General features: G+C 34.0%; 1 protein-coding gene across 1 annotated transcript in view; it reads left to right on the top strand.

The window, feature by feature from the left end:
• PLA2G4A (phospholipase A2 group IVA) overlaps window positions 1-21,751 on the top strand; it is a 123,869-nt gene that overhangs the window by 96,415 nt on the left and 5,703 nt on the right. The window contains exons 14-16 of the mRNA XM_008052537.1: window positions 8,104-8,288; window positions 16,361-16,556; window positions 18,143-18,300. Of these exons, the coding sequence (XP_008050728.1) occupies window positions 8,104-8,288; window positions 16,361-16,556; window positions 18,143-18,300 (539 nt within the window). The remainder of the gene's footprint in view (window positions 1-8,103; window positions 8,289-16,360; window positions 16,557-18,142; window positions 18,301-21,751) is intronic.

Raw genomic sequence — 21,751 nt, 5'->3', positions numbered from 1 at the left:
TAGTGTGGTGCAGTAGTGTGTGCACCACAGGGGTTGGAATGGAGTTGAGTTAGCCAGTCTGCTGTATCCATCAGACTATTGGGTCTGTCCTTCTAGTTCTCAAAAAGGATAGATAACTTTCTTACGGCCACCAGCAAGGTTTGCCACTTAGTTAAATCCTCAAGAATAGTTATCTTTATTCTTTAGTTCCATTTCTGTTATAGGTTAAAAGTTAAATTTGCTTTGGCGATTGATCAATACATAATAATCTTTATTTATGATGGTCCTGTCATCTTAAATTTTTGGAATTCATCACACCATCATCTTTCTCTTAACTGTCAAAATGTTATTCATTTATATTTAAGGACATTTGCTGGATGCTGTAGAAACTAAAATGGGATAGTGCCAAAAAAACTTTCTCCTGCCCTTTATTTAAACATCCTACCTATAAAATATTTGTGAAAATTAGTAGATAGCTTTAGATTTATTTACTGTTTTTGCAGTGTTGTTTCTGTTTGTTGCTTGTCCTCGAGGGGAATTGAAGAAGCAAAAAGAGCCCCTGTTGATTAAACAAAATTAGTACAAACTCACCGTATTTTGTGTTATGGTTGTGGCTTCAGACTCTAGATATATCTGCTCTAATTCAAACCCTTTATATCAACTATATCAAATGTCTATTTGTGATTAGGGCAATGTCTTCTTTAAAATCCATCCAAAATGAAAATACATTTAGCCATACATCCAGTGAGATGATTTTTTTCTTGTTTTGTGGCATATGATTATGCTTATTGCCATTATCATAAAAATTAAATATGTCTCCTTTAGAAATGTTTGTTTTATAGAAGAATGATGATGGGCTTTAAAAAACCAACATACTCCTGGAGATGTATAAAGAATCTTCATTTATTTTACTTTACTGAAAAGAAAGATAAAAGGAGATAAATCTATCATCTTTGCTCAAAATTTCTCAACAGAGCTGGGATTGGGACATGGGTTTCTTGACATTGCTTCTAAGCCTTTCCCTTTTGCTGCATGCTCTTTCCCATAGCCGTTGGTTATATTAGTCATTCTCGTGCTGATGTAAAAACGGAAGTTTTCTTTCTGTATACCTTATTACATCTGTTTTACGTTACTACTGTGATCACATCACCCGGCACAGCTCCTTAGATGGTTTGCACAGCATGTGTTCTACACTCCACATTTTAACAACTTCCTGGTAGTTTTGCAATATTTTATGTAGCCTTGATAGTGTTCAGTAGGGTTGCCAGATAAAATTCAGATTTCCCAGTTAGATTTGAATTTCAAATAATATGTATAAATGTATATAAATAATGCATATGCAATCCTCACAACATTTGGAACATACACTGAATAATTATTTGCAAATTATCTGAAATTCCAATGAAACTGGGCATTCTGCATTTTTATTAGCTGAACTTTGCAACATTAGAAAGTGTGCCTCATGATCTTTCTCACTTTCTGTAAATTATTCTGCATTCTCATCTTTCTTCTTTCCTGTGTTCATTCTTTAACTCACACTGTATTATGGATACTTACAACATGTCTGGTTCTTGGGAATCTAGTAGTCAACAGGACAGATGTAATCCTTGGCCTCATAAAGATAAAAATTATTTCATTGCCTTCCCTTGAAGTTTGATTCATGGAAGGATTTATGTACTTTAGTTAACAATCATAGAAAAGTAGAGTAAAACTAAGAACCAGCCACCTTGATCTTTATGAAACTGTAGGTCAGCAAGGGTACAAAACCTTAATTAAGGATACAACTGCAAACTAAGAATATGGATTGAATGCGGGTGTTAGGGTTTGGAGAATAATAGCTATATATCACCTTGTCTGACTCGTTTCTTCATTCAGTGCCCTTTGAAAGAAATCATGGATAGTTTTCATAAAATAACATGAGGAAATATCAAATATCAATCATCCCCAAATATGGTATTATGTATACTAAATATTTTTTGTTGAGATATTTAAAATGTTCTAACCTAAAATTATTTTAAGTTAATAATCTTTGGAAATAACTTTACATTTTATTTCTCATTAAAATTACATTATATTCATTTTGCATTTATTCAATAGGAAAATGTATATGAGCTTTTGATTTCAGTAAAAAAAAAAATGCTGTCAGTTTTGATTTCCATAAAAAAATGCAGTGACAAATTCATTTAACTGTATTGTTTGCAGGACAACATTGTTGAAAAAAATAACTGCATTTTAGATTGAGTTTTCTGAAATGATTAGTGCTTTTTCAGAAAAGATTCTTACTAAAATGGATCCTGTTAATATCCCTCTGGTTGTTTCCAAGTTTTAGAATAACTGTATGTTTGGAATGAAAAGTTAAAAGGTTTATCACAATCGGTGATCATTTTGGTCTATAAGATCTTCATTAAAATTCCTATTTATTATACAACTAAAATACCACAGTATAATTAAAACATTCATTGTCTATTCCTCTTTTAATTTCACACGCCTCATGCAAAAAAATAGATAGAAATTTTTTATCTAATCTAGATATTATGTTGGGAAAAAAACCCTGACATTTAAATTTACCCTACGATAATTTTTTATACAAATTAAATTGGAGTATCTTAGAATTCAAAATAATCTCTCACTTTAAAAATGAGAAAAAGTGTACTATTTTTGTGCCTATATTTCACCTTGCAGCCTATCTTTTGAAAGCAAGAGAAATTATAAGATGATAAAATTCCCCATTAGTTTACGGTAAAATAGTTGTATGCCTGTAGAAATGAATTTTAGAGAAGTTTTCCATTAGTTATATGACTTCTTTCCTGTTTACTTTTGTGTTTATGCTACTTACTGTGATATATACCATCTGGAGTAAGAAATCAAGATAGGAGTTAATTTAGGCCAGAGTTCAAAACACAGACATCCAAATATTTGTACGTCGCAAATTGAATTTGTGTGATGTATTTTTAAAATGATCATTACAAATATCCACAGCTAAACTACTTTAAGGAAATATTATATAATTTTAAAGCATAGTTATGTTTCCACACCTATCAGAGAACTGTTAAATTCATTCACAGGTTTGGAAAAACGTGTATGCTTTCAATTATGGGCAGATATTCTTCCATGGTGTCATTTATCTAATACTTTATGACATTTCTGTCTATTTTAGACAGTAAATCAGGCTCAAGTTCAAATAAATTTGGAAAAATTTACCTATATCTTTATATACAATGAGATACTGTAATGAGATTAAATTCTACTTAAATGTGCCTCAAATATAGAACTTTAAAAGCATACTAGCTTATAACTATTTCTCAGCAGGCCCCTTTAATAGTGGGACAATCTTGGATAGATACTTAGCATAAGATTCAGTTTACTTACAAAATAGAAATAATAGTGATATCTGTCTTACAGAGTTATTTTGAGGATTTAGTAGCATTTTCATCCAAAGTGCTGTTAGTCAAAGCTATAGTAAAGATAATAGGAAATTCAAAATATAATTGGCTATCACTTTAAGCTGTTGAAGAGTTCTTTCTCAAGACATGGTTTTATTTAATCAAGGAACTCTTATTTGGTGTATGACACATCTGTTTATATCTTGCAAAACTATGCTCTTTGCAACACAATTAGGAAACAGTACTTACTGATTTGGGTTTTTTGTTGTTGTTTTGCTATTTTGGTTTTCTTTTCTTTTCTTTTTTATTTTCTGGTAACAAATGGATGAACCTAGTAAACATGATGATGATGCTAAGTGAATAAGTCAGACACAAAGACAAATATCGCAGGAACTCAATGTGGAATCTAAAAATATCCAACTCAGAAGTAGAGAGTAGAATGGTGGTTACCAGAGGCTAAGGGGGATAAGAGAACCATTACATGAGGAAAGAGGAGGAGGTTGACCAAAGGGTACAAAGTTTCAGGAGAAATAAGTTCTTGTGATCAATTGCAAGGCATGGTGCCTATAGTTAATAATAATGTACATTTCAAAGTAGCTAAAAGAGGATGTGAAATGTTCTGACCCCAAAGAAATGATAAGTATTTGAGGTTATGGATATGATAATTAGCCTGATTTGATCACTCCACAATGTGTGCATGCAACAAAACATCACATTGTACCCCATAAATATATACAACTATTTTTGGCAACAAAATGAACATTCTTTTAAAAATACAATAAAAAAAAAGGAATACTACTTGCTGTGCATTTATCTTGAAGGTTGCAACCATGGCGTTTAGCAGAACTGGGAGTTGACCCACATAATGATTTTCCCCTCAAATTCACTCTTGAATTTAAGAAAGGAAAACAGGAAACTACCTGTTTCCTGGGGGCAAATCAAGCAGAATATGAGAGAAATGATCTGTTTTTGGTTAATCTTTTAGCCAAAATTTAAAAAAAAAACTGAGTTTATGAAGATAGATAAAAATATGAATTTTTATACTTTTATTATTTGGGGGAAAATAACTACATATAAAAATATAGTAGTTCTTCCTTATTCATGGTTTGCTTTCCTCAGTCTCAGTTACCCATAGTCACCTGCTATTAACTACAGTCTGAAAATACATAAATAAAAAATTACAGAACTAAACAGCTCATAAGTCTGAAATTGCGTGCTGCTCAGAGAAGCATGATAAAATCTCACCCCATCCCTCCCAGAACATGTCATCCCTTTGTCCATGCTTTGTACACTACCTGCCCATCAGAAACTCAAGTGGCCAGCCGGGCTCGGTGGCTCAGCCTGTAATCCTGTGCCATTGGGAGGCTGAGGTGAGTGGATTGCCTGAGCCCGCGGGTTCGAGACCCGCCCGGGCAACTTGGTGAGACTTCATCTCTACAATAAATCAAAATAATTAGCCGGGCGTGGTAGCGCATGCCTGTAGTTCCAGCTACTTGGAAGGCTGAGGCGGAAGGATCGCCGGAGCCCAGCAGGTCGAGGCTGCGGTGGCCGGGAGCAGCCACTGCACTCCAGTCTGGGCGACAGTGAGACTCCAACTCAAAAAAACCAAACCAAAACAAAACAACAAAAAAAGAAACTCAGTGGCCATCTCAGTTATCAAATTGACAGTCATAGTATCTTAGTGGGTGTGTTCAAGTTATTTTACTTAACAGTGGTCCCAAAGAGCACGAGTAGTGATGCTGACGTATTGTTATAATTCTTGTATTTTATTATTAGTTATTATTGTTAATCTCACACTGTGCCTAATTTATAAATTAAACTTATCATAGGTATGTATGTAAAGGAAAAAACAGTATATATAGAGTTCCATACCATCTGTGGTTTCAGGCATTCACTGGGTGTCTTGGAATGTATGCCTCCCAAATAAGGGAGGACTACTGTACTCTCATTATTGCATTTTTAAATGTTTTAGGTTTCACTATAATAGAATAGACATATTAATATAGTTCTAATAATTGATAAAACTAGGTGCTGATAGCCTCTATACTTTGTAGTTATTATTTTTCACACTATTCATTTTAAACCCTTTTAATTTCTTAGTCATGCCACTTTCTGAAGTAATAGTGTGATATCATGCAGAGGGCTTAGACCTAGTAGACCTGGCTTGGAATTTTGACTCTCACTATTTGTGTGAAAACAGACTATTTTACCTCTTGGGTCTCTGTTTCCTTATTCTTAAAATGGCTAACTCCTTTGTAAGAGTCTTATAAAAATAATAAATCCTATATATTAAATTTCTAATACATGACAGGCACTCAGTATAATTGAAGTTGGTTTTAGGAGAAATAAGAAAAACCAACGAATGTGTTTCTAAGTAGAATATTTAAAAATGAATTTAAGCCAAAGACTCGGTTTTTATCTTTAAAAAGTTCACATGTGTAATTTTAAAACTAAAAAATTCCAGAGGAATAAATGTCAGAATTGGGCCTGATAATCCCTTTATATATTTTAATTTTGTAATCTTTAAATTCTAGGTTTGGGATACATAAAAATTTAGAATTTTGTCTAGTGGTGACACATTGCCACCACTATTTACAGATACTCTACAAAGAGAATTCACCTATAGATAATTACTTAAAGAATTATTTCTCTTCTCTCTTCTTGTTGCCCTAGAAGTTATCCTTGAACATAGCAAGCCTTTATTTTTTAGTCATATTATGTTATCCTTGTCTTAAAAAAATGGCTTTTCCCCTCCACATGCTTATTTTTTAAAGACCTTTCATTCATGCCTTTCCTCTTTGCTTCAGCTATTATGGGCAGTATGAACTGCCTTAGTTGTAAAATATTTTATTTTTTATTCCCAAGCATCACTAGTAAGTGTTTGTAACATTCACTTGTTATTCAGTATTTTAGAAATGAGAATTTTAATGGATGTGAGAAAACACTTTTTTTCAACAATAGAACATTAGATGGCTATTAAAGTTTCTTTAAAGTAGCTATGCCAAAGTTTTATTTAACAAATTTTTTCAATGTACATTGAGTAAATATATACCCCACATCTTTATAATAAAAGAATGGAAAAAATATTGTGACTCGGTATTTTTGTTTCAGTCTTATTGATTATGAGGATTATGGACTTAATTGGACAGGAAGAGTTTAAAGATTTCCTTTCCTTTTTGATCTCTTGCTCTTAAAATGTAGTGATAAGTAAAACTGACTGGGAAAGAATTATAGTAGTATTCTTACTTAGAAACAGCTGGGGAAAGCTAACGTACACTTGGTTCCTACTATGTGTCAGAATTTTCCTGCGTACTTTAAATAGTCTTTTTAATGTAATGCTCACAATTCCAGGAGATAGGTATTAACCACATGTTATAGATGTTTACGTAAGCACGGATCACTCTGACTCTAGTTCTTATTTTTCTTATGAAAATTCTTATCAAGTGGAATTTAAAACTCGGTCAGAGATCCTTATGCATATCTGGTATGAACATCTTTATTCTATTCTACTGTAATAGACCTTTCTAGTGAGATTTTCCCACATTCTTCCTAACAGAGCAGGTAGAAGCAAGTGTGGACCAGGAGACACAGCAAAGCAGTTGCAGGGGATTGCACTCAGTTCAATTCAAACGGATTCAATTCTGGTCACATGGTTTTCCCTAGCAAGTGGATTAGAAGCACTACATATAAATGTGAAGAGTAGCATGTTAGCAATATTGTTTTTTCTTAAAATTTATGGTCTGTGGGTTCTGCTTTTTTTTTTCAGACTACTTGTCACCTCATTCCATTCTTCTCCCATACTCTAGCCACATGGGGCTCCATGCTGTCCTCAGATACCCCAAGCCTAATTCTGTCTTAGATCCTCTGCTCTAGCTCTTCCCTGGGAAACTTCTTCCATCCTGCCCCTGGATCTTTAGTTCTGTATCATTATTTTTATTTCAGCTTAAACTTTCCTTTGCAGAGGTCTTCTCTGACCATCCAACTAAAGTTATTCCTTATTACATTGCCCTTGATTATTTTCTTCATTGCATTTATCATTGTCTGAATTGCCTTGTTAATACGTTTGTTTACTGAATCATTGGCAGTGTACTCAGAATGTAAACTCTATGAGAACAGAGTGTGTATCTATCTTGTCCAATCCCTGGAATTGTGCCTGAATGGCAGCAGACGATACGTGTTGGCTGAGTGTGTCAGCTGGATTATTTTCTTGGACTCTCATTCTAGTGGAATTTACACCCAATCCAGAGAAAGGCAGCATGGGACCTATTCAGATTCTGGCACTTCCTAATTATGTCACTTTAGAGATGACTTTTAATTTTTTTCACCCTCCATTTATAATGCTTTTCTGTTATAAGAATTAAACAAGATAATATATGAGGAAATGTTTGTTAACCCATAAAACCGATGTAATGTGAGATAATACTAGTAAAAAGATCATAGTTTAGAGTTAATACCTATCTTCAGCTAAGTACTTTCCATGCATTTCTTCACTTTATTCTTACAGCAGTCTTGTCTGATAATTACTTTTATCCTGATGTTTAGATGAAGAAACTAAGACTTAAAGATAATAATTAACTTAACAATTGCTAAAGTTGGTCTCATGCCTAACTCTATGTGTCTCCATAGCCTGAAGGCCTAACCATATGAAATTCTGTCTCTCAAAATTTAAACAAACATTTTATACATAAATAATATTGCATGATCATTTAAACCATTCTTGGGTTTTTTTTCATTTTGTAAGATCCTGATGAATTCGAGCGAATATATGAACCTCTGGATGTCAAAAGTAAAAAGATTCATGTAGTGGACAGTGGGCTCACATTTAACCTGCCATATCCCTTGATACTGAGACCTCAGAGAGGAGTTGATCTCATTATCTCATTTGACTTTTCTGCAAGGCCCAGTGACTCCAGTCCTCCATTCAAGGTAAGAAGACTTTACATGGCATTTCATTCTCTACCATATTCTCTTGCATGCCTTGTATACCCCTTAGTCCTTTTGACCTTAGTTTCTTATGCCTGTAGCCTGTTTTCCACATTTCTGTGAGTAATATTTCTAAAGCATAAGTGTGATTCAATCACTCTTCTTCTTGAAGAAACTTTTCTTTTTCTTTTTTTTTTTTTTTTTGAGTTGGAGTCTCACTCTGTTGTCCAGCCTCAACCCTGCTGGGCTCCGGCGATCCTTCCGCCTCAGCCTTCCAAGTAGCCAGAATTACAGGCATGTGCTACCACGCCCGGCTGATGTTTTGATTTATTATAGAGATGAGGTCTCGCTGCCCAGGGGGGTCTCGAACCTGTGGGCTCAGGCAATCCACTCACCTCAGCCTCCCAAAGGCGTGGGATTACAGGCTGAGCCACCGAGCCCGGCTGAAGAAACTTTTAAATGATTCCATTGAACTCAATTCAGTCTAGAGTCATGAGCAGGACAAGAACAATACATTGGGTTTGAAGTTTAGAAAGGAAATTAGGCTGAAATTTGGGAGTTAGCAAGTAAAAATAATTAAAACCATGCATAGAGAGGGTATACCCTGAGAAGAGAAGTAGACATATATAGTACTTTGAAAACAATACCAAGGGGAAAGGAAGAGAGCAAAGGAAGTGTGCAGTGTTGTGAACTGGATAAGAGCAATTTTAATAGTATTGTGAGGGCAAAAGTCAGCCTGGAGTGGTTTGAAGGATGTGTGGAAGTTAATATAAAATGGAGCCAGCTATAGACTTTTCGGGCAAGAAGGAGATGGATTGTAAGAGGATGTGGCAAAGAGGAAAGCTGTGTGCGGTGGAGTGGGCAGTTAATAGAAGATAAAAGCACATTTAAACATTGACAGCTAAGTGTCATTAATGAAAAACGTATTGGAGAGTGGAGAGGTGGGATAAAGTCACATCTCAGGGAAGGTCATAAGGGTGGGAAGTGTCAGGGGGATCGGAGATGGAAGTGAAGAGCAGTGCAGACATGTTCATGTTGGTGCAGGAGAGAAGGAGAAAATAATGGCTGCACACGGAGACTCATTATTAGGTACGGAGAAAGGGAGTTGGGAAAGTACTCATATGATGACTTCTAATGTTTGTAAGAATAAGGTGTCAAGGTCATCTTTTGAAGATGAGAAAATAAAGATACTAGAGTCAGGAGTATGGGATGGATAAAAGTCTGACTCTGTGACGAAGTGAGCAAAAGTTCTTAATTTGGCAATATACAATGGAATATTATGCAGCCATAAAGAAGGATGAACATATGGACTTTACAGTAACTTGAATGGATTTAGACTATCATACTCAGTGCTCTATCACAGAAACAAAGAACAGAGTACCACATGTTGTCACTCATAAATGGACTGAATATTTACCATAATACTATAAGACGGGTATTGGCAGTAGCAGGATACTGCTGGGTGGGGGTGGGGACACAACATCAATAAGGGTAACTAATCTCAAACCAGGCAAAGTGGGGACCAAAGGGAAACCCAAGCTTTACCTGTATGATGACCACTTGTATACCTAATCCTGAATTGTACCCCACATCTTTAAAATAAAAGAAAATAAGGAAAAGAAAATACAAGCAAATAAAAATTTTAAAAAAGAAAGATTGCTGGCCAGCACTGTGGCCTCACCCAAGTGACACTGTAAATGCTGTCATTCCCTCTAACTGGAATATCCTAAACTTTCTTTAGACATATCTCAAATGTTATTTTTCTTGTTTTCCACATGTATAGTTACAGCACATGGACTTAGTAAATTCTTCAAATACAGCAATTATCATGGCATATCATGAGTATTTGCTTACATATATATGGCTTCTACTGTTGGTGAACTCCTTTGGACTAGAACACTTTTGTGCATGCATTTGTTTTGTTTTAATCATTTGGCCCTAATTGCCTTGTAAGCGTTGGCCAAAATGTGGGTATATAGAATGTTTTTTGTAGGTGAATGAATGAAATACTGTAAGGGAGATGGAGTTATTATCCTTATTTCATAGATTATTAAATGGAAATTCATTGAGTTTAAGTGAAACTGTTTATGATCTCCCAGCTAGGAAAAGTCAGTGATAACTCAGGTCCTCTGACAGGACATCTAGTTTCTTTCCTATCATATGATGATTCAACTGCTCTCAAGACTAATAACAGTTGTAATAATAACCTTAAATATATAGAAAACCTCACATTTTCAAAAATGACTGCATATTTGACTTTTTAAAAAAGTTGTTAGAGGTATTTAGATAAGGAAACAAGAGTTGATGAGAAAGGATCACATCAACAAATTAATTAAGATATGTGAAATGATCATACCCCAGGACCCAGCTAGGGAAGTGCTTGTTAAGAAGTGATGAGCTTGGACCAGATTCCAAGGCTACAGAATGAGAATTTAATGCCCTTTACTAGCTGCCCCCTCTGTACACGCTTTGCGCATACTGTCTTCAATGTGCTGTGTGCAGCTCTTAATGGGAACACATGGTTCCTGATCCTCATAACATTTTGGCTTTTTTAGAAAAAAAAAAAAAACTTTTATACATAAGAGCCACTTGGAAGGAAACTGAGAAGCGTTGTTAAATTCTTATTTGGGTTTATGTATGTATGTGTATTATAGAAGCTCAGTATAAGGATAGTTGGTGCATATTGGAGTTGATGAAGAGGGAATTAAATAGGATGAAAACAGTGCAGAGACAGCAATGAGCACATGTTGGGGACTGGTCTGATTAGAACTGACAGATATTAAGCTCCCTTAGGAGAGCTTAAGAAGAGAGTTTAAGATAAAATGTTAGGAAATAGAGAATCAATAGAGGGTTTCCAGTAGACAAATGACTTCATGAAATTGGAATTTTAGGATGATTAATCTGACAATGGAAAGTAGGATTACTTGGAGCATGGAAGTAAAAAAAATAGAATTAAGAGGGGTTTATTGTAATCCATGCATGGAATAATGAAGCACTGACCCAGGTGGTAACTATAAAAACCAGAAAAATTTGATGATCCATAAGGAACAATGGAAAGGTGGGTTTCAATGAATGACTCTAAGATGGTAGTTTAGGAGCCAGTTCTAGGGGTGGAAGACACTGTATTATTCATTTCACTCGTGAGAATGTGAAATGTCAAAGCATCATTTTATATGTGAATCAGAACTCCACTACCACTACCTTAATGAGTTCATATTGGAAGGAGGATTTAGAATATCATTCTGTGCCTCTAAAAAGAACCATTATACTTTGCAGTAGTTTTAAAATGTTGTCTTTAAAAAAATTTTTTTTAATGTTTTAATTTGCAATTCTTTGATGATTAGTGATGTTCAGCGTTTTTTTTTTTCTTATACCTGTTGGCCATTTTTATGTCTTCTTCTGAGAAATGTGTAAACAGATATTTTGTCAATTGTTTAATTGGATTATTTGGGTTTTTCCTTAGTTATTTGAGTTCCTTATATTTTCTGCTTATTAATTCCTTGTCAAATGGATTGTTTGCAAATATTCTCCCCCTTTCTGTGGGTTATCTCTTTTCTTTGTTAATTGTTTCCCTTGTTGTGTTTTCCTTAGCTTGGTTTGATTCCATGTGTCATTTTTTTTTTTTTTTTACTTTCTTGCCTGTGCTTTTGAAGTCTTACTCAAGAAATTAGTATACATTAATATGTTGGGTATATAATAACGCAATGCTTCATAGATTTATTTCAACATTATTTTGTTATGCTTTTAAAAAATCATATACTACGTCATTATAGGGCAAAAGGATCTGTTTTGTTTTTACCTATTATGTCCCCTTGCCCCATCTAACAATCTGACAATTCTTATCTTAATAAGATACTGCATTTTAATAACTGTAGCTTTACTGTATATTATTTACTATCTTAGACATTATGTCTTTAATCACTACTTCTTTGATACATATAGAAATTTCTACTTGTGCATTCTCATAGATGTGCTTTTAAATTATTTTATCAATTTTTTCTTCCCATTCCTTTTCCAATTGTACATACTTCCTTTTATTGATTAGTATAAAATGAAACCTGTCATTCTGGAAATATTCATATGTTTTAGAGATTTATTATAAAGGAAATGGCAATATATTATACATAATGCATTTTTGTCTCCAAAAATGAACTTCAGCATGTAAACAAAATAAATTCTTCATTTGTTCTTGGAATATTTGAAGTACTTTTAAATCTTTAGGTATTGTTATAAAAGTACATATTTGTAAATAGGTCTCAGATTTTACCCAAATATAATGTTAAGCTATCAAAATGTTATGCTATTAATGTTAAAATAGGATACTTATTTTAGATGTAGTATAATAAGATTTGAAAATTGATTAATAGTCTACATTAAGATCTTTTGATAAAAGAGAAGAATCTCTAATGTAATAGTTGGATATATGCAATATGGTTTTATGAAGGTGAATAAATAATCATTTTTGCTTTTGAGACTGAAGTATGGACATTTATTTTTCATAAAGAGAAAACCATAAATACTGAGCAAAAATTAGAATCATTGGCTTTATTTCATATGTTCAGACAATTCTAGCATTTTATAAGTATAATTAAATATCAGATTTTGTCAGGAAGATGCAGAAAGATAGATATCATGACTTTTATCATGCTGCCACAGTTTGTGCTGTTCATATGTGGTAACTGTCCTTGAAAGTTAATGACATCAATGTAAATGATACCAATTTTTTCTAGATTTTTAGTGCTCACTCAAATAATAGTTCAGTATAAATAGTCTTATGATTTTAAATGTTAATTCCTATCAATTTATCTAAGAAAAACAGCTCTTTATTTCATTTTCTCAAGTTTCTATTTGTTAATCATTTCATATCTTAGATATATATTACATTAACTTAATTTACCACTTGAGTCCATCCAAAGACAATCCTAGTGAGATTTGTCTTTAATGTTGATCATGAATATAAACCAGTGTCTTCATATCCAAGTATACAAAGAGAATAGACTGTAAATCTAGAAGAAGAAAGGGAGAATTTGCATTTTATTGGGGAACAAGAAACAAGGACTATAGAATAGTTTAAAGTTTAGTCCTGGAGATTTCCATCCCCTTCATCTTACTAAATGTTATTAAGATGGATAGATTTACATTATTATGCCGTGAATTATGTTAGGTTATATTATCTTGCCATATATTGAACGTAAATCAAGCTCAGTTTTTCAGTGCTCTTTTGAATGCTTAATAACCAGAAACCAGAACAATGGATACATATTTTTTAAAACTTAAAAGAAAGAAGGAAGGAGAAAAGGAGAGAGAGCAGCAATGAGGGAAAAAAGAGAAGGAAGAAAAAAGGAAGGAAAATTTGAAAAGAGGCAATCTTCACAAATTATATCAATAATACATATATATTAAATTTATCATTTTATATTTTGCTCAGGATCAAAGTTCCATTTTAACCCACAAATAACAGAAAAAGAATCCCTATTTTTCCAGAGTCACCTGATTTATTTGTTAACAGTAGGGCATTGTCCTCTTTAGAACCTCTGCATATGACTCACTTATAATTCTTAGCTTGGCTCTCATCGTGGCCAAATTTGTCTAAGTTTTAACTGTTTGAGCTCTATTCCACAATGGCTAATGAAGGAAACTACATAGCATTGAATGCAGTACCCCCAGGCCTACCTCTTATATTAGTTTCCTTGAGCTGCGTAACAAATTACTCCAAACATGATGGCTTGCAACAACAGAAATTCATTTTCTGACAATTCTGGAGCCCAGACATTGAAATTGAGGCTCAATAGGGTTGCACTTTTTCCAAAGGCTCTGCAGTAGAATGCTTCCTTGTCCTGCCCATCTTTTGGTGGCTCCTGCCATTCCTTGGCTTCTGGTTGTGTCTTTCCAGTCTCCTTTTTGTTTTCGCATGGCCTTCTTGTGTGTGTGTGTGTGTGTGTGTGTGTGTGTGTGTGTGTGTGTGTCCTTTTGTCTCTTATAAGAACAATTGTCATTGAATTTAGGTCTCACCTACACAATCCAGCATGATCTCATCTCAATATCCTTGATTAAATTACATTTCCAAAGATTATTTCCCCAAGTAAGCTTATTCACAGTGCGGAAGAATTAGGGCATAGACTTATCTTTCAGAGGCCACCATTCAACCTGCTGCACTCATATTGGTCACTGAAGATCACATGATTAGTGATCTTATGATTAGTAGATGTACCCAACATTAATTTCTCTTTACATATTTTTGTGAGTCTATAGATGCTTTTTGTAAAGAATTACGAACAAGAACTATAACGCAGTATGTTAATAAACTGTATAGAAAATTAGTTGTAGAAAAGAATGTTCATGCCTATTGCATATAAAGTTCCTGGAGCCTAATATTAGCATATCTTACTTTTATTGAAAGTAAGAATGGCCATGACTATAAAATACCAAATTCTAAATTATAGTGTCTATCTTTTGTATATCTTGTTAGTTGCTTCAATCATTTTTTAAAGATTCTGGTAATTTATTTACATACATATATTCCATCTCTTCCCAGTCTTAAAAAGAGACTCTAAATAATGAGAAACATCATAGAATAAAAATCACATATTTGTGGTTCACACAGGCAAAATCTTACTTCTAATGACAAGCCAATTTACTATTTTTAAATATGTGTATTTGTATATTACATGTATATTTGTTTGTATATTATATATATTTATATACTAAAATATATTTATATATTTTATACAAACATAAAAAGGCTATTCACAAATGTTCTGAAATATATTTCTGTAATTTAGAAATAACATTTATTTATGTTTTTTTCTTTCCTTTAAGACATTTTAGTTATGTTTTAGTACTCAAAAATGAGCACAAAAATTTTACAAAGTATCAGTTCAAAGATACTATCAAACTTTTATCTTCAAAGAAAATCATTTTAGTTAGTACTGTATACGTTTATCATAAAATGTCTATGGAAATGTGACGTATCTGAAGGTCAGACAGCAACCAAGTGGATGGTTTTAATGGAACGTAGTTCTGGCATACTGCTATAATTTGTGGAGCAGCAATTTTTTTCACTGCGTTCTTTTAAAATACTTTTAAAAGACTAATGTGTTTTACTCATAGTCTGTGTCGTTGTTTCTCAGTCATTACAGAGAGAAACGAGACATCAGAGAGGAAATGGTTTTTCCATCCTGTAATCACCATCTTTATAATCATCAGTTTTTAAGCTTTTCCACATCAGGATCATATAAAGAAAGGAAAAGTTTCCATCTCTGCCTGATTCTAGCATGTAGTGATCTATCTAAAAATAGCCTGGCTTTTACCTCACGTATTTCCCTTTTCCTCTTTCTCCAACATCCACACATTATTGGTCATACTCTTGAGTCATGTTTATAAACACTAGAAAGCTCTTTTTCTTGCCCTCACGCAATGGCTCCACAGTGTGAACTTTTGGTTTTATTTTGATGTTGAATAATCACAATGAATAATTGTGAACAGTGCTAGACAAGAAATAACAAACTGATTAATTCAACTGAATAGAGGGGGAAAAATAAGAGATTAATGATAAAAGTTTTCTCAAGTTTCAAACAAGAAACTATGTATGTATGGGATTTTTAGTGAAATATAACTATTTAGCTTAGCAGTTTATGAAGCAGATGCTTTTATATACATTACATCCTTTGTTTTGAATTTTAATTTCTCTGTAAATGGTTTTGAAAGGGAGTTGATCCACTTAAAATTCATGACATTCCAGAAACTTCAAGTGCAGTATAAATTTAATGAAAAATGTATTTTTTCTCTGCATTTAAGGTCCTGATTTAAAGTACTTGTTTTCTCTGAATCTAAATTACTGAGGCTTTTTTACACATTATCTCATTTAATCTTCATGGCAATTTTATAAAATAAAGGTTATAGTATTAACTTTATTTTACAGAGGTAGAAAATGAGTTACTGAGAAAGAAGGAACAGATGAAATGTAGATGAGGTTGGATTGGGAACCTGCTATTTCACAGATAGTGAGCAACCTATTTCCTGCAGCCCTGCTGAGCCTCCATTTCAACTTCTGCATCTTTCCCTCTTTTTCATAGGAACTTCTACTTGCAGAAAAATGGGCTAAAATGAACAAGCTCCCCTTTCCAAAGATTGATCCTTACGTGTTTGATCGAGAAGGACTGAAGGAGTGCTATGTCTTTAAACCCAAGAATCCTGATGTGGAGAAAGATTGCCCAACTATCATCCACTTTGTTCTGGCCAACATCAACTTCAGAAAGTACAAGGCTCCTGGTATGTTGGGAATAAGCTATAATCCATAGAATAGAAATTTAGTAGGGGAGCAAAACTGATATTAAGCTGTTTAACTCAGAGACTGCTGTGCCAGCTATTACAATATCGAATGCCTTCTTTACCTGATAAATAAATACAACTCTGAGACCCCAAGAATTTTCCCTCTTTCTTACCCTAAGGTCTCCAGAGTTTCTCACAGTCCAGAAACTGAAAGGCTAAAAACTTAAAGTATCAAAAGTATCTGGGACCTTACTCTAAGACCTTGAATTACATTAGTTCTGATTGACTGGTGCCTCATAGGGCTGTTAAATATTTTGCATATAGGTGTGTCAATATCTCCCTTGTATAAGAGCTTTTGTTTTGAAAAAATTATTGAAAAATTCTGGGGATTTTAGCTGACCACAAGATTAATGTAATCGGGTAGTACAACGTGGCTAACACTTTCAGGTTGCCATCTTGTATTTTGTAGAAAACCGAAATCGAGTTCAAGGCATAGTCATTCTGTTTTACAAATCAAATTGAAGATATTGTCACTCTGTTTTGCCACATCCAGATGAGACTGTAGACTCTTCTGTATCCTGGAAAATATTGATTAACAAAAGACATTCTAGAGATTGACCAGCAGTTTGCTGAAAGCTCTAAAAACTATATTATTATTATTTTAAGACCATAAAATGTAGTTTTTCATTTTGTGAATGAAAAGACACAAAAAATTAGGGAAGATGGGTGATGAGGATATGGAAAATAAAATGTTATTTTCCTAGAATTCTCAGGAAGACAGAGAAAGGATTGTTAGAAATGAAGGTTATTGTGAGGCAGACTTCAGCACAGAAGAAGAAAGAACCAACTGGCATTTTTAGTTATCAAACAGTGAAGCACTTGAAACCTAGAGATTTCTCAATCACTATTAATTCTCAAGGAGAGACTCAGTAAGCTGCTGTCATGTGTTGGGGATTTCTGTGGCATGAAGACAGTTACATCATATTTTAGTTTGGGTTCCCCCAGAGGCAAATTCTGAGAAAAGCACTCAATTGCAAATAGTTTATTTGGGTGAACTAGGTAGCACTCTAGTTGATTAGTAAGAAAGAGGGGAAGTAGTGGGGAATTGTAAGGCAGACAATTAAGTGTGTGTTAGGAAGCCACCTACCATAATGGGAACTTGAACCTCTGGGAAAGACTAGAAAATGAAAAAGACCTATGCCCCAGAATCATCCTTCCCACCCACACACCAAGAGGCAGAGAAAGAGGTGTATTTAGATACTACTCCCTAGAGTCTTTGGTTGACCACTACCTCGAGCAAAGAGTTATTTACCAGAATTTCCAGCCTGCTGCAAGTCGACCATGCAGTCTTCTACGGTTGCAGGGGAGGGTGGAAAAATGTCAGGCACATGGACACAGAAGCTGGCATTTGAAAGTTATCCAGTCAGAACACACAGAAATGATAAAGTCTGGAGATACTACAGATACATGCTCTGTGGAGGTTCCTGATGCTGTCTTTATGTCTATTTCTATGTTTTATTCTCTGAGTTTTAGAAATACCTTATGGTTTTCAAAATAACACCATTTGTGCCTCTTTTGGTATGTAGGTGTTCCAAGAGAAACTGAAGAAGAGAAAGAAATCGCTGACTTTGACATTTTTGATGACCCCGAATCACCATTTTCAACTTTCAATTTTCAATATCCAAATCAAACATTCAAAAGACTGCATGATCTTATGCACTTCAATACCCTGAACAACATTGATGTAAGTTCTCCTATGACTATTAATAGCCTCACATTACTTCCATACCATGTGAATACAGTGATACCTCTTTTTAATTAATTAAAAATTTTTAAAAATTAAGTTTTATTAATGATACCACCCAAAATGTGCCACTTTACTTTTCCTGAATTATTTTACTATCTGCCTGAAAAAGAACCCTACAAAACTCACATATAAGGACAGTCACGCCTCCAAATTAGCAGAGCCATATTTTGTGCTACTATTTTATTGAATGATTGGTTAATACCCAACTTCTTTCCTAAAATATCTAATGTATATGTCATATGATAAAATATATTGTAAACAAGGAAAAATGATAAGAAAGATATATGAGAGAATAAAGGTGAATGTAGCCGAAGTGTAGTTAATTTTCAGAAAACATGGCATGAATTTTAATGAATATATTCATTCTTTTAACTGCTTTTGTTCTTGTGGATCTTGAGAATGTCGTGAAAAGTTAACAACTTTCCCCATTTTTAGTCCATGAGTTATCAAATATGCTTTGCTTTAGAAACTTGAGAAGCAAGCCATTTTCTTCAGTATCAATCTTTGCTATCACTAGTTTATCTTCTGCCTAAGATTCTGTGTCTTTGTGAAATTCTTTAGTTTCTATCTCACCACTGTGGAGTACTATTGTGTAATTAAAATTGTTGGCTTGAGGTTCCGGATCAGAGTGTCTGAAAATTATCAGTTGTGAAAACTCAAGTTCATTGGCTGAATTGGATTTTGTACATTAGAAAAAAAAAGGAATAATATAAAAAAGAAATTAAATGAAAAGGGAAAGGTATGATGTCTGATTTGTCAGTCTTTTTGGAGACTGTATGAATGGCGCAAAGGAACCCGGAGTATGTGAATGAGTGTTCTGTTTGTATGGGCCTTAATTGAAATTTGTGAGCTAATGGAACTTTAGCAAATCTACTTTGCCTGCTTGTTTAATTTGTCCTGATACTACTAATGATCAATTGTGTGAAGTCACGACAATTGTACCATAATCTGTTTGTTAATCAATGACATTAATTTTTGGAAATGTATGAAATTTTCTCCAATAAGCTTCAGTTCTTACAACTCTAAAATTCTTTTTTTTCAGTATTAATTTACAAATATGTGAAAAGTCATGTAAAAAATGTTTATCAAATGTATAGCTTATGTCATTTTCTAAATGGATTTATTTTCTTTTTAAAAACTCTAATAGTGGACGTCTAAAAGCTACATGATACATTATTTCTTTAGTGATAGTGCAAATTGAAAGAATATTAAGTGAAAGATTAATACTTTAATCTATTATTTGTAAGAAGTGAACAGAAATTCTCAAGATATAGCTGTGTTTTATAAAAGTTCATGCTGTTATAAAACAAGAGAGCTAAAGGTTAATCAGTTATCCTGTTTTTTAATATGAGCCAATAATCTCAAAACTGTATATTCCTTAGGATAAGATGTATTAAACTTGATAAATCTTCTTTAAATGGAAAAAAATAGATTATAAGAATATATACATATCCTATTAGACTTGAGAATATATATACTTATGTGTAATTAGATGTACTTATACTTTTATATTTTACAAACATTCTTCAAAGTAGTTTGACAGATAGATGTAAAAATTAAAACCTGAAGAAAAATAGATTGGATCCAAAAGTAAGTGTCCTGACTTATTAAGTTCATCAAATGCTGATTCTTCACAAACCATTAATTAAGCAGTTTTGAATTGCTTCTACTAATGTTTCTGGCACAGCATGTAGAAGCAAGGTCATGGGCTTTATGTCATTTTTAGATCCCAGAGGGGCAACTTGTCTGACTTTGGATAAGCTACTTAAACATTTTGAACCCCGGTTGCCTCATCTCTAAAACAGGTGTGATAGGATCTGTAATTACTGTAGTAGTGAATGCTTAATCCAGTGATGCCCGAATAACACTCAACAAACAAAAGCTGCTCAATCAATGGGCTCCTTACCTATGTATGTCCACAACCTGTATCCCCGGAGGTCAGTGGTGGCAACACCCAAAGACCTTTTCAAATGTCCAGAATTAACAATATAGACAAGTCTAGCCTAGGCAGTAAGTACTTTTTTTTTTTTTAATGAATGAACGTAGAATGAATGTTCTCCTAAATGACATGACCATTGAGCCTCATGTTCTTGTGATTCCTCTGTGTGTGTGTCTGTGTGTATCTCATATCCAGGTAAAATTTTCCATTTTCATTGATATTTTATTTCTTTCATAGTAACTGCTACCTTCTCCACTTGAACCAAGAAAACATATTTTTATCAGAGTCAAAGCTTCTTTATATGTGATGATTCATAAAGAGCAACAAAACTACTGAGAGTTCATTAGGCTCAACCACTGGCTAAATCTCTTATTTCCATATCATTTGAATAGAGTAGGGTACTGATTTACACTTCAGCAACATGGCACATGTTCACTGCCACAAACTGTCAGTGTTGTTTGTAAATAGTGAACATTGAACACTGTGAATATAAACTCTTACAATGCAAAGTCACTTAACAGCCAATTCTGGCACAGGAGACTGTTTGCAACTTTGCAGCTATGACCACTGTGGCTTAAGGCAACTTTTCCTCTTCAGTTCACATTTGCTCTGAAGAGGCTGCCCTGTCTCAGACAGCCACATGCCCCTGATGGTTTCTTCTCCCAAGAGATCCTGTTTTGCTGAAACTAAATTCCAATTTATCCTTAGTAAACTTCTGCTCTGTTTATGCTCACTTCATAACAGCAGCCCTGGTTTCTCAGAGCATGAGGTTTCTGCCCTTACTCAATCTTCTCAAATTCCTTTTTATTCACTGAACATTGCCTCAGTGGTTTTACAATTACAGCAATACATTTGTGTGTGTATTTTTACAAAAAGAAACTTAGCATATAGTGCCTTCTACTGGTAGACATGTGGTAGGTTTGAGATGCGGAGGCTTTGGAGCCAGACCAAATTGGGTATTCAGATCTTTACTCTGCTACCGTCTCTCAATTGGGTGACCTTGGGCGTGTTGAGTAATTTTTTTTTTTTTTTTTTTGAGTCAGGATCTCACTCTGTAACGCAGGCTAGAGTGCAGTGGCACGATCACCTTCTAGGCTCAGGCTATCCTTCTGTCTCAGCTCCCGAGTAACTGAGACTACAGGGGTGTGCCACCACACCTGGCTAATTTTCTTTCTTTCTTCCTTCCTTCCTTCCTTCCTTCCTTCCTTCCTTCCTTCCTTCCTTCCTTCCTTCCTTCCTTCCTTCCTTTCTTTCTTTTTTCTTTCTTTCTTCCCTCCATCCCTCCTTTCTTTCTTTCTTTCCTTCCTTCTTTCCTTCTTTCTTTCTTTCTTCCCTCCCTCCCTCCCTTATTTCTTTCTTTCCTTCTTTCTTTCCTTTTCTTTCTTTCTTTCTTTCTTTCTTTCTTTCTTTCTTTCTTTCTTTCTTTCTTTCTTTCTTTCTTTCTTTCTT

The sequence above is a fragment of the Carlito syrichta genome, unplaced genomic scaffold (genome assembly GCF_000164805.1).
Source record: "Carlito syrichta isolate Samal-C Ts95f unplaced genomic scaffold, Tarsius_syrichta-2.0.1 Scaffold279737, whole genome shotgun sequence".
In the NCBI taxonomy this organism is placed as follows: domain Eukaryota; kingdom Metazoa; phylum Chordata; class Mammalia; order Primates; family Tarsiidae; genus Carlito; species Carlito syrichta.
Note: the sequence above shows the minus strand (reverse complement) of the source record. Positions and strands in the feature narration are given on the sequence as shown.